Source organism: Barbus barbus (genome assembly GCF_936440315.1).
Source record: "Barbus barbus genome assembly, chromosome: 38".
Taxonomy (NCBI): Eukaryota; Metazoa; Chordata; class Actinopteri; order Cypriniformes; family Cyprinidae; genus Barbus; species Barbus barbus.
The window spans coordinates 10,713,699-10,728,354 of NC_136716.1; the positions used below are offsets into that span (position 1 = coordinate 10,713,699).

The 14,656-nt window shown below is 38.0% G+C and overlaps 1 protein-coding gene across 1 annotated transcript; it reads right to left on the minus strand.

Annotated features, from left to right (window-relative positions):
* Positions 1–1,659: 1,659 nt before the first annotated feature.
* LOC306857437 (AMSH-like protease) lies at positions 1,660–13,689 on the minus strand. The gene is made up of 11 exons (XM_079397382.1): positions 13,242–13,689; positions 11,585–11,691; positions 10,482–10,699; positions 10,218–10,293; positions 9,086–9,181; positions 8,663–8,972; positions 7,770–7,894; positions 6,145–6,282; positions 3,327–3,439; positions 2,763–2,862; positions 1,660–2,522 (listed from the first exon to the last, which is right to left on the minus strand). Exons 2-11 carry the CDS (start codon positions 11,612–11,614, stop codon positions 2,466–2,468), a joined length of 1,263 nt encoding a protein of 420 aa, XP_079253508.1. The 5' UTR covers positions 11,615–11,691; positions 13,242–13,689; the 3' UTR covers positions 1,660–2,465.
* Positions 13,690–14,656: the final 967 nt, after the last annotated feature.

Here is a 14,656-nt window from a genome sequence, read left to right on the forward strand (position 1 = left end):
AAGGCGCAGTACTAGGGCCGTTACTTTTCACGCTTTATATGTTACACTTGGGAGATATTATCAGGAGACATGGTGTTAGCTTTCACTGTTATGCTGATGATACTCAGCTCTATATTTCTTCGCGGCCCAGTACAACACACCAAATTGAGAAACTAACGGAATGCATAGTCGATATAAAAAAAACTGGATGACGAGTAACTTCTTACTGCTAAATTCTGAGGTATTAATTATCAGACCTAAAAACCCCACATGTAATAAGCTAGAACACTATCTAACACTTGACGGCTGCTCTGTCAATTCTTCTTCATCAGTTAGGAACCTAGGTGTCTTGTTTGATAGCAATCTTTCATTTGAAAGCCATGTTTCTAGCATCTGTAAAACTGCGTTTTTCCATTTCAAAAACATATCTAAATTACAACCTATGCTCTCAACGTCAAATGCAGAAATACTAATTCATGCCTTTATGACCTCAAGGTTAGACTATTGTAATGCTTTATTGGGTGGTTGTTCTGCACACTTGATCAACAAATTACAGTTGGTCCAAAACGCAGCAGCTAGAGTCCTTACTAGAACCAGGAAGTACGACCATATTAGCCCGGTTCTGTCAACACTGCATTGGCTCCCCATCAAACATCGTATAGATTTTAAAATCTTGTTAATTACTTATAAAGCCCTGAATGGCTTAGCTCCTCAGTACTTGAGCGAGCTCTTATCTGGCCATTTGATAATACCTAGAAAATCAAAATCGACTGCGGGCGGCAGATCCTTTTCCTATTTAGCACCCAAACTTTGGAACAATCTACCTAATACTGTTCGTGAGGCAGACACACTCTGTCAGTTTAAATCTAGATTAAAGACACATTTCTTTAACCTGGCTTACACATAACACACTAATACACTTCTATTATTCAAATCCGTTAAAGGATTGTTAGGCTGCATTAATTAGATCAACCGGAACCGGGAACACTCCCCATAACACATGATGTACTCGTTACATCATAAGAAGAATGGCATCTACGCTGATATTTGTCTGTTTCTATGCTGTTTCTCAATCCGTGTCCAGATCAGATGGTGGATCGGTGCCGGGAGATGATGTATGTGGCCCTGATCGTCTGCCGAGGCCGGACACCTGGATGAGCCCCGGGGACATATCCCCAGTCACCGTAGCCACCCGATACGGTCCGTATACAGCCCAGATGGTCACTGCAGTCACCAGATCCAGTCCGTATCAAGATCAGATGGTGGATCAGCACCCAAAGATGACCTCTACAGCCCTGTACATCAGCGGAGACCAGGACACCGAGATGAGTGCCAGAGATAGATCCCCAGTGAGGACCCCGCCACTTAGACAGCCATCGGGAAAGACCACTGGAACCAGTTGAGCCCTTACAATCTGACTTTGCTGCAGTTGGAATTGAACTGCTGGTTCGTTTGGCCAGAGGAGAACTGGCCCCCCCGACTGAGCCTGGTTTCTCCCAAGGTTTTTTTCTCCATTCTGTCACCGATGGAGTTTTGGTTCCTTGCTGTTGTCGCCTCTGGCTTGCTTAGTTGGGGACACTTCATTTCCAGCGATATCGTCGACCTGATTGCAAACACACTATTTAAACTGAACTAAGCTGGATGATGACATCACTGAATTCAATAATGAAATGCCTTTAACTGAAAATCTTTTTTTTAATCTTTTCATTTTACAGTATTGACACACTTTTTTCCTTTTTTGATATTGTGCAGTGGCTTTGAAAAGCTCTATATAAATAAAGGTGGCTTGACTTGACATTGGAAAAAATGCTGAAGTTGAAAATCAAAACGGCTCACTGGCCAACTTCATATTGCGTCATTAGGCTGAAGTTGGAAAAGACAGAAATCCTTTAGCCTGAAATTATCTGAACTGACTGTATACACAAAGTATAATTATTAACCATCCGACCACAAAAATGATAGTAATACGTAGTAAGGACTAGAAATGACTCATAGCAATTCTTTTTTTTTTTTTTTGTACTGGCAGCATACACAAAACTATAAAATTCAGTTAGGTTTAAAAATAAATTTCACTTCTTCAGTGTATATTGTGTTAGAATGAGAACTGCAAGAGATATCACTGGATATCAAAAGGCAAATCACACACACACACATTCCTCTTATGTCCTGAAATCAATTCACATTGTAGCAGCCTCATATAGTATGCCTTGTTATAGGACGCCCCCTTGAGGACAAAGACAGCACAAAATGTTTGAAAAACACCTGGCCACAAACAAAAAGCACATGATGACCTAAAAAACACAAAACACCATTGGAACATCTCAATAACTTCACTAAACCTGCTCACAGCAAACTGTGTAGCTGAGGGATTCTGTTTCACAGTACCTTTTTGTAAAATTAATAAATACAAATAAGCCTTCAAGTAAAGAAAGATATAAATATTTTCAATGGTTTGCCGATACTGAAATATTTCCTCTCTTCCTCTGTCACCTGAGGTCCAGAACTGTCGTTTTCGAGTCCTTCACCACAACGTGCTTGCAAATCTGCAAATAGAAAAAAAACCGATGTTTCACTTCTCTAAATGAATGAATTAATGAATGAATGAATGATGCATTTATATAGCGCCTTATTGTGTATTGCTGTACACCCAAAGTGCTTTACAATCATGTGGGGGGTCTCTCCTCAACCACCACCAGTGTTTCTAGTTTGATTTCAAGATTTGAAACAGAAGGCACATATAGATGTTGATTTTCATATTCACAGAAGGAACAGAGGGTTCTTACAGTGAACAAAGGAGGGTCTTTAGAGTGGGGGTGAAAACCTTTCAATCTGCATCCAGCCACTTCTCCCATTCCAGCACTGGTGAGTCGAAACACTCCCGTGCTGAAGAAGCAAAATGACACACATATTAAATGATCTCAATGATAGTTAAAAAAAAAAAATAATTATATATATATAGGTGTAGCTATATACTTCTAGCTTTATACGTTTCTGCATACTTTTAATTTCTTAATTTTTTTATATTTCAGAAATGTATCCATTCAAAAACAAAATATAAATTTGGACATATGATGATAAAATATAGTATTTGCAAGGTGTAATTTATTCATAGTCTAATGCGAGTCATTTGTTCAATTTATTTGCATTCATTCAATGTTTTTTAACAACCAAAAATACTGAAATGATTCATGGATGTTTAAATGATAAACAATTGTTAAAACAATCAAACATCTACTGTTCAAAAAAAATTAATCTGCATTAATTTGATGTAGCACTTCAGAGGCTGCAGATGAAAAAAAAAAGCCTTTAGATTCTTGTGGAGGGAGTTTTGTAAGTGTTATACTCACTCATTGTGTTTAGGTGCGCAAACAATAGCGATGGCCTCGGGTAGCATGAGCTGATAAGAGCTGTGTGTGTGCAGATCCACGCTGGAGAGGAAGGCAGTCTGTGTCGGGTGTGTCTATGAGCCAAAAATGTAAAAAAATATATATATTCAAATTAACATCATTTAGTAGCTCCTTGTTCTCATGCAGACATGAAATAATTGACCAACAACAGAGTTTCCATGGTGATCCTTAGACTGATGACCCATCATATTTAATCACTCAAATAATCAATTAATACAGTTGGGTACAGAATCAGTTTAAGCACATGGTCTGCCACGTTACCATTTTCTATTTGTATGTGTTTATTTTTCCTGTGGTGACAAAGCTCAGTGTTAAGCAGCCATTGCTCCAGTCTTCAGTGTCACTTGATCCTTTACAAATCATTATAACGTGCTGATTTAGTGCCAATTAAACATTTTTTATTAATATCAGTTCAAATTAAAAAAAAAATTAAACCGAAATGTTTTGTAACATTATTAATTTCTTACATCTTTACTGAATAAAATAATTAATTCATATACAGTGCCCTCCAAAAGTATTGGAACAGTAAAGACAAAATTGCTCTGTTGGCTGTGGAGTCAAGTCATTTGCAAATATGATTAAAAGATGAATATGAGACAAAACTACAGAAAGTCACATTTTATTATTGGGTGATTCAACACATAGATGTTTTACCAGCTAAGAAGTTCAGCACTTTTAGAGTTTCATCCCTCTATCTGATGTGAGCATAAGTATTGGAACAGTTGCCTCACAGGTCTTTCTAAGTGATCAGCTGTGTCCTGTTGCATTAATTCTTCAGATATTAAAAGCAGGGAATGTGTCGTATCAGTTATAGCCATTACTTCTGCATTCTGAATCCTGCATTCGATGATGACACACACAAACCAGGATAAAGATGAGGGAGCTGACTTTGAGAGAAAAGCAAGCAATTTGGATGCTAAAAGAAAAGAGGAAGTCAGTTAGAGCTCTAGCAAAAACAAAGGGCATGGAGAAATCAAGAGTTTGGAAACCACCAGCGACACCAGTAACCAACAATGACCTGATCGGCTGAGAAAACAACAGTAGTTGATGACAGACAAATCATAAAAGCTGTGAAAATGAATCCTAAAAGACGTGTCTGTAAAATCACCAACAACTTCCAGAGAGCTGGGTGATGCTCTGACAATCTACTGTCCTCAGGAGACTTTGACACAGAATTACAGATGCTACACAGCAAGATGCAAATCTCTGACCAGCACCAAAAATAGAAAGGCAAGAAAGCATTAGAGTTTGCAAAAAAGCACGAAGGTGAACCAGAATAGTTTTGGAACTGTGTTTATGGACCGATGAGACAAAGATGAACCTTTATCTAAGTGATGGGAAAGCAAAAATGTGGAGAAAAAAAGGGAACTGCAATGATCCCAAGCATACATCATCATCTGTAAAGCATGGTGGAGGTGGTGTCGTGGCATGGGCATGTATAGCTGTCTCAGGAACAGGCCCTCTCAACTTTACTGATGACTTAATGTATGATGACAGTAGCAGAATGAATTTGGAAGGGTACAAAACCATCTTGCCTACCAATATTCAAGAAAATGCCACCAGATTCATTGGGAAGTGCTTCATATTGCATCAGGACAATGACCCAAAACACCCTGCCAGTTCAGTCAAGGAATTTATAAGGGCAAAGAAATGGAAAGTCTTAGATTGCCCAAGTCAATCTCCAGATTTTAATCCGATTGAACATGAATTTCACCAGCTGAAGAGGAGAGTAAAGGCAGAAACTCCCCAAAACAAGCAACAATTGGAATTGGCTGCATTAAAGGCTGGGAAAAGCATTTCAAAGGATGAGACCAAGAGTCTGGTGATGTCGATGGGTCACAGACTCACTGCTGTGATTGTGCGCAAGGGATCTGCAACTAAATAATAGCTTTTAATCTTTTATATATGCCTTATGTTCAACTGTCCCAATACTTATGCTCACATCAATGAGTGGGGTGAACTCTAAAAGTGGTGTTCTTTTTATTTGGTAAAACATATATGTGTTGAAACGGCTAATAATAAAATGTGACAATCTGTAGTTTTGTCTCATATTCATCTTTTAATCATATTTGCAAATGTCTTGACTCCACAGCCAACAGAGCAATTTTGTCTTTACTGTATATATATATATATATATATATATATATATATATATATATATATATATATATATATATATATATATATATATATATATATATATAAATAAAAAAAAATCTAACTTACCCCAAACAATTGAATGGTAGCATATATACACCACTAGCCTACTTGAAAGATTTAATTTAAAAAATGACCAGGCATAATTTTTTCACATTTTGTCTACTGATTTTGGAGTAAGGGTTCAATGGATCACAAAACTCACAGTTTGGATAATATTATGGATTAGATCATTTTTCAAAATGAAAGTTTAGTTGCTTTTGGGAAACGCACCCCTGGTCCTTACGGATCACAGGCCAATTATGATTCCTTGAACCCCTATTTTGGAGGGTGCGGAGGGCACACTCTTTATTACAAGCAAAAAGTATTATCAAATTAGCCAAAATATTTTCTAAATGAAAAGACAAGGGGAACAGGGTGTGAACAATGGCTGCTCAAAATCTGTGAAAATATGTGGTGCTTTCTGCAGGCTCAGATTCTGTGTGGGTATAAAAGAAATTAGCCACCAGCAAGATTTTCACCTGCCAAAGGTGTGACAAAAAGAGGTGCAAAGCTCTAATTTTAGAAAATACGTGACAGCCTGAAAAAGAGGGACACCCACATGGATCCATCCCAGGGTCAGAAGGTTATGATGGTCCTGATAGCTGAACAGCTCTTCCACGTTCTCCATGTCACAGTAGTCAGGGCCAGCGGACTGCTTGGGGACGATCACATGGGTCAGCACAAACTCATTGTGCGTCTGCGGGACAACAAAACAGATTTAATTTGTCTATTAACAGACAACATAATAGACAAATACCAGCGCTCTCTCCACCCTCAATACCACGACTGAGGTGCCCTTGAGCAAGGCACCGAACCCCCAACTGCTCCCCGGGCGCTGCAGCATAAAATAGCTGCCCACTGCTCCGGGTGTATGTTCACGGTGTGTGTGTGTTCACTGCTGTGTGTGTGCACGTTGGATGGGTTAAATGCAGAGCACGAATTCCGAGTATGGGTCACCATACTTGGCTGAATGTCACTTCACTTCACATATCAGGAGGTCACAGTGTCCCACAATCACACTATGCATCCTCTGACACAAATCGAACAAAAAGACCAATTCATTCTAAATAGGAGCTGAGCAACAGCTCGCTAAAGATTTAGAAGAAGTCTCCAAACTCACTCTAGATTGAAGGTTAGTAATAGGGATGAAACAGTTACAATTTGAAGAAAAATAACCAGGTAAAAATTTCCACTTAATATTTTAATTATTATTAAACTATTTGAAAAACTAATCGCTGTCCAACATTACCAAAGTCAGCAACAGTCTCATGCAGGTGCAGCATGCCGAGTTTTGTTTTGTGTGAAAATATGAAGGAAGGCAGTGGAAGGTTTTACAGAGGGAAATTACATGAATTGAAACTGTGGTAAACTTTTACTGGTTGATGGAAAATAAGCTAATTTGCATTCAAAAAATCTAAAAAATTTGGATAATAAATAATCAATAATTATTAACAGAGCAGATAAAATACCTATAATCATTCAGCATTTTGACTTTTCCATTTCTTTAAAATGGTTTTAAATCTGAAATGAGGTTTATCCTTTTATAATCCATTTGTCAAAATTAGATATGTTATTTTTCAAATTTAAAATCCAGCCATCAATGTTAATGTCGTTATTTTTGATTTTCCGCTGTTGTTGCAATTATTAAAAACTTAACACCATTAAAATCATTAAAAATTTTGAATGTTAAAATAGGGGTCCCCTGGAAACAAGATTGGGAATGACTGCCATAGAGGATTGTGGGACAGACAGTTAAAGCAAGTGATGAAAGTGTACAAAGAGGAAAAACGCTCAACCTCAGACAAATCACATCAGAGATTTAAAAAAACGCTGGGAGGAAGGCAATTTCTGCAAGATTCAGATGGATTGCAGGCGGTTGGTGAATAAGACACAGAAATTCTGTGTAATGCTCATGAATAGTCTCACTTGTGGTGAAAGTATGAGGAAGTCAGTCCACATCCACATCTAATATTTACAATGATTGTGCAACACTGAAGCTCCTAGTTTTACAGTGAATGAGAAAGGCAGCATATAGCTAGCCAAAATATAAGCACAATTGACCTTTAACACTCCCCAAACCATATTTACACTGACTCCAGGAAAGAAATAGGAAAAATCAGCAAATTCATGAACAAAATAAATCTACACCCACAAAGAGGAGGTATGCTCCAGGTGAGGCCTTACCAGTTTTCCACAGAGAACTCCACACGTTTCAATTCCTCTCGCTGTGTTACTGTCAGCCAGCAATAGGAACCTGTAAGTCAGGTCTCGTGGGATTAAAACCCGCCTCAGGCCTTCGACACGCTGATCTAGAAACACACAAGAACATACTGTAGTACTGCAAATAACACAAGTAAAAGATACAGTTACTAATGCAAAATAAACCCCTTCAGGATCATTAAAAGCTTTCTTTCCAGCATTCTGAAGTGGTTTATTTTGCGATAACGCCTATCTGAGTGTACATTATCCTACTTATTAGGGCTACTAACCTAATAAATACACTACCGATCAAAATTAAGCTTTTTATTCAGCCATGGTGCATTAAATTGATCAAAGATGACAGTAAAGATTTGTAAGCCTCATTTGTAAGTCGCTTTGGATAAAAGCGTCTGCTAAATGACTAAATGTAAATGTAAAGATATATAAAGTACAACACAACAAACGACTTAAATTTTAAATAAATTTTTATTTTGAACTTTCTATCCATCAAAGAATCCTGAATAAAATGTATCAGTTTCACACAAAAGTATTAATTAGAATGAATTTCTGAAGACTGGAGTCAAGACTGAAAGTAATGGTTTGCAATCACAGGAATCAATTACATTTTAAAATATAACCAGTCATTTCAAATTGCAATAATATTTGATAATATTACTGTTTTTAATGTATTTTGATCAAATAAATGCAGCCTTGGCGAGCATAAGATAAATATTTTTTTTAAATTTACCCCAAACTTTTAAATGGCAGTGTAAATACATTAACATGAATTCTCTGATTATATAAGAATATATACCTGGAAATGTGCAGTTTAACAATAAAAAAATATGAGCAAATATGAGCTAGATGAGGGCACTCACTTTGTACAGCTGCTAAGGTGGCTGCCGATTTGGGGACAGGGGCCGCTGGTTTATTACGATTGGGGTCAAGGCGCACATGGTTTCTCGGGGTCTGGGATAAACAGGACCCGTCGGTTTGTTCAGGCACTTTGGGGACAGCCTCATCCCTGCGACTGGCCAGCTCTTGTCTACGCAGTTGGTCCTCGAAGTAGCGGAACTGCTCGGACTCGATTTGCATCTTCCTGAGCTGTGCTACACGTTGCCGTTCCTCCTCCAACATAGACATCTTTTGCAGTCGTTCACTACACATGTCAACAGCCATGGCTTGGGCCTGCAAAAATATTCACACATCATGATTAATATTTACAATAATGAAATGAATCTGAAATTTGATTAACAGGTCATTTCATCAGCAGTGAATGAGAAGTACTCTGTCGAATGTACCTGACTCTTCAGATATTCACTGTGTTCTTTGCTGTATTTCTCATGGAGAAGTCTCTTCAATTGTTCCTTTCGTGGAAAGGCCACTTCCTGCAATTTCTGAACATAATGAACAGATAATGGGACAAACATTAGGGGTTGTGTTACAGACAGCGAGTACCAGATCAATATGGCTTTCAGGGACATAATGATTTTTGTAAAAGCTCGGAATAGATTTACTTAAACCAATTACTCATCTTTTTTGCATTCAGGGACCATCAGCAGACATTAAGATCATTAGGTTAAAGACCCCATGAAATAAAAATGTGAGTTTTTACAGTATACGCCAGTGGATGAAACTTTTAACTGATATTCAGCAAAATGTAAATTTTTTTACCTCCAAAAACTAGTGAAAAATAGATGACTCATGTTGCACTGCAGATGTTGGTTCAGTATAAACCTATAGAATAGGAATTCCTCTATAGCAATACTACTTGCTATCAACTAGCAGTAGCAACAAGCAGATCATGACTGACATAAACCTCAGACTATTAGTTTGAAAAAAAGTACACAATCTTTGATGTCACATCCTAATTTTTTGAAATACGTTGTAGAACTAGGCACAATAAACGCTTTGAAACATCCATAATAAAAAAATAAATGGTTACACTTTATTTTAAGGTGTCCTTGTTACAGTGCAATTATACATTTCAGTACTGAGTAATATTAATTAACTACATGTACTTACTATATGGTTACAGTTAGATTAGGGTTTGGCTTCTAGGGTCACTTGCATGTAACTATGCATAATTTATTGTTATACTAATAGTAAGCACATGTAACGTGTAACAAGAACACAAATAAATAAAGTGTTACCAAAGAAATAAACAATTTTTAATTAAGTTTTAATCAGTCTATTTCTCTTAAACAATGATTGATACGTCAGGTGACTAGGATGAAACTTTTGGCTGAGGTCAGTTTCATGTCACTATGCTGAAATGAAAGCAGAACATGTGCCCATGTGAACCATGTGAGCAGCTGGGAGCCTGACAAGTCCTCTAGCCAAGGTAATGGAGCATGATGCTAATCAGATTTACAGTGGGCTGAGCGCCACAGGGCTCCATCAGTTTCTATGAGTAACATGCCAGGGGCTTACCTTCATTATCACTTGCTTCTCAGGGACATTGCACTGCTGATAGTCCCTGTGACATGGGAGTTTCTCAACAAATAAACTGCACAAGAGTGAAATAGGAAAATAAAGTTGAGGACTGATTGCCATGGATTATAAAATACATTTTATGACAGCTCTGAAGACAAAACAAAAATGGGCCATGATGCTGGGATAGTCTCCAGCATCCCTGTGACCCTAAATACCGTAGGACTAGTAGTGATATTAAATAAAATAAATAATAAAACATACGTAATGAACTTGTTGTAGAGGACAAAGGCATTCTCCAGACTGCCCTCCTCTAGATAAACAGCTGCCATACGCTCCATCTCTACACCAGAGCGGAAGTAGCGTCTTGGGGCGATGTCTTCATTTATTTCAATATTATAGCCCATTTTGCTGAGGGCCCGCACACGTTCGGCCGCTGGCAGAGTAACGTCAGTGTGATCTGGTTCGGCCGCTAACTTCTTCTGCAAACGGAGAGGACAACAAAAACCATGAGAATACAGAGCAGTGACCTAATGCGCAAGAGTTTTATCAGCTACGAAATACTATTGCTGATAAAGACATACAGCGATGATATTTTGGACAATTTAGCCCTCTATTCTAAATACTTTTTTCCTTATTTAGCCTATTTTGTGTGCTGACGTTTTCTACATTTCTGACAATCCGATGAGCTACCTTCTAGCTCCACCAAAAAAATTGCTCTACATAGGCAAACTGAACTAGGATCGGTCCCCATACGCCAGTGGCACAGAACATTTGGTCCCAAAGACATCACAGGCCTCCGTTAAACATAACATAAGCTCTGTTCATCACCCAGCTTGAGCGAACCGGAACACCCAGCAGCACCCACACTGAGTTCGCTTCCAGCTCTCATACTAATGACTAAACAGAGTCTCTGTTTTAGGATCACTGAAAAGAGTGGGCGTCTTATCAACATGCAGCAGGACATTGATGGACTCCAACGAGGCACTGCCGAGCTGTTACACTTGTTGGACATGACAGCTTGCTTGACTTTTAAACAGTACGGGCACAAAAATCTGCAAATGTTGGTGTGGAGCCACATTAAAAGTCTCTGTGCTATTGTTGGAGAATAGGATTCTGGGTGGCAATAATAAGAAGCCTATGTTTGATCACACATTCACCAAGAGGGGAAGTGAAGTGTGAAGGGGTCTGCATCCGTTCCTTCCCTCTCGCCCACTCCAGGATGGAGGGATCTGAATGACGGAGCAGCTGCAATGGGAATACTAATGGCAGTGAGTCAGAGGAAGCCATTCTGTCCCTGTGACCCACCTCCGAGTAATATCAGCTGTCCCCCACCACCCTCCTCCTCCTCCCACAACGCCACTCACCAGTGTGCTGAAACTGAAGCCCTGGTCCATGGTGAGTTTACAACGTTGGCTGGCAGGCTTCGATCCTCCCTATGCATCCATCTGTCATCTCCCAAGACGATTCCGAGCTGAGGAGCAAGAAACATCATATCTGGCATTACAGCTGAGCTATTAAGAGGCCGCTGGGTCGATACAGTCTTTGTTTTCAGTTCCTCAACACTAGCTTTGGCTACATGCTGTAGAATTCCTAGCGTATTCTTCCTAATCTATTAACACGGTTACCATGGCCTGTGCATTTCCATGGGGATTATTGATTATAATTCACCATCTCGGCCCAAATAACGTGGTTATTCGTTCCAGAATCTGTGCTACAGTTGCTATGACAGCTTGTTACCATGCAGCAAAATATGGTGACTCATGGATATCTTCAGCTGTGAAAAAAATCCTTGGTAAGCTTTTTCATTTTGCACAAAGCTGGGTACATATTGGACCGTTTCTTTCTCTTTTACGCTTTGAAAGCGGAGTACAGCAAATTGCAAAATAACAAATGGAAAAAGTATCATCACCATTGAAGAAAATGTTCTGATTAACGATGCCATGGCAACTTAAAGTAGATGCACTGTTAAAATAAGAGAGCAGTGTAAAGGAGATGTGATAGATTTAACACTGAGCAATCTCTGATCACTAGGGCCTTGCATAATGTCAATTCGCATTTGATTAGAATATACGCATCAGAGATTATATGCATATAATATATGAGTTGTATATTAATGTTCTGGTAATGATTAAGTAGTACATAATGGCTCGAGCAGCTGTTTGGATTCACTTGTCTCAATACTAGCAAAAGGATTTTAAGCATCATAAATGGTTAAAAAAAGCCAAAAAATAAAACATTTTTTAGAAAAAATAAAAATAATGGTATGTTTTATAGACTAATAGTGTTCAGCTGAAGTCTAAAAAGGGTTTATACAGTAGAATTTTCAAGGAGGGATTAGCGGTTCGTCAACATATTTTAAGAGCCAGGTAAATCAACCACAGTCCACATCTGCAAACAATATTTAACGATTAAATTGTTAACATAATGTTTGTTTTCTACTATGTTGCTAGCAATTGTTACAATATTGCTGAAATGTAAGATGTAAAAGTTTATGAAGAACTCATTCCTGCTCCGCACATGATTCAGGCTCTAATACTGTATAATATATTGTATATGTATTTGTAATTAAATGCATTATTTTTAACAGTGAGTACTATAAGTAGAAGTAATATTACACTAAAGTAACTTTTTTATACTTTCCAATCTCCTCTGATTCATGACTTGTAACTTCTGCTTTTCTCTGTCACTATAAACTTATGATACAAATGTATTTTATATGATGAACATCTAAAGTGCTCAAAATTGGAGCTCCTCCAATAAACAATCAATATCAGACGTCAAGCCAAAATCCTACAGCACAGATATGATCATCATAATCATACAGATCATACAAATAATATTACTTTACCAGTAAACCACTCACAATGATCAGGCCATACATTTTCCACCTGACAAGATTGCAGCAATTTCGATAGAAACATAAAATAGTTTTTTTTTTTTAAACAAAACAAAACCAATAATGTTCACAGGTCTAAATTAAGACCACAAAAATTTAATGTTTAAATACAATAAAACCCTCACCTGTAGGTGAAGAGCTGCTGTGATCCCATGCTCCACATTCCTACAATCGTCACGTGGCACATGCTACAATTCAGTTCGAAAACAGACAACTCGCGTAAATAAAAGAGCAGGTTTTCTATTATTGTCTAAAACTCTCGGTCTTTTGCCTTTGTGCCTCATGGAAGCTGTGTTCTTTTGGCATGGATATGCGGACAAGGCTAAAATGGCTGATTGCTGCCTTTCAGAGCGAATAACCCTGCGATGCCAGATGGTTCGCCCGGAGCTATTCCAGTCTGATAAATGCTGCTGTAGCAGCGGTGCTTTTGCTGGCTGTGTTTCGAAACCTCACCAGCAGCCTATCTAGTCAGCATCCGGATTCTTCTCTGATGCCCAGACGCTGTATAATTCACTAGATTTGAGCCGCAACCAGTGTTACAGCTAAAGGGGGTGGGCATGACTGGACGTCTGTAAAGGTAGATGTATATCATGACATCTACAAGCGTTTACTTGCATAAACAGATTTTACATTATTCTCAAGCATTGACCAGTTACAGAGTCCATAATTCTCATTCAAAGTCACTGTAGCTTAACACGTTCTTCTCGAATTGTTTGCATTTATTTTGTGAAATTGTTACGCCACAGAAATAACTATTGTTTGTATATTTTTATCCACCAGATGGGGCACTCCTCCGAATTGTCAAATTACATCTGCCTAGCAGCCAGCAGGACTAACACTGATTCTATCTATAAAACAAAGAAAATCTCTTAAAATAATACATATAGGCTACGTCTAAACCAAAGCCCATTTTTGCAAGAGTTAAGTAAAAGTAAGATTCTGTAAATCATAACAAACAGTGCTGCAATGTCTGCCAATTATTTGAGCTTTTTTGTTTTCTTGGAAAGTTTCTTATTAATATGGAGGGGATTATTTCTAAAATGTTTGTCCTGCATATTACAATAATTTATGGCCTATCGCTTAATTTTGTTGTGGTTAAGTTCTTCTTAAGCACCCATCAGTGCGAACAAGCGCTGTAATTGAGGAGAAAGACAATAGGCTTATGGACCACAAAACCAGTCATAAAGTCAATTGTTTGAAATTGAGATTTATACATTACCTGAAAGCTGAATAAGCCTTCCATTGGTGTGTGGTTTGTTAGAATAGGACAATATTTGGCTGAGATAAAACTATTTGAGAATCTGGAATCTGAGGGTGCAAAAAAAAAAAAAAAAAATCTTTAAAAAAAAGAAAATCACCTTTAAAGTTGTCCAAATGAAGTTCTTAGCACAATGCATGTTACTAGTCAAAAAATAAGTTTTGATATATTTACGGTAGGAAATTTACAAAATATCCACATGGAAGCCAGAAACCTTGGAGTTGTGATTGATGATAAGATAAATTTCTCAGACCACATTGCTAAAACTGCCGATTTGCATTA

Excerpts from the sequence above, each read along its gene's own strand:
- LOC306857437 (XM_079397382.1), bottom strand. The coding sequence starts at position 11,614 with ATGGACCAGGGCTTCAGTTTCAGCACACTG. Across the intron at positions 3,440-6,144 it reads TGACCCTGGGATGGATCCAT|ACACACCCGACACAGACTGC; the intron begins GTGGGTGTCCCT and ends TTTGGCTCATAG. Across the intron at positions 2,523-2,762 it reads AAGACCCTCCTTTGTTCACT|ATTTGCAAGCACGTTGTGGT; the intron begins GTAAGAACCCTC and ends TTCTATTTGCAG.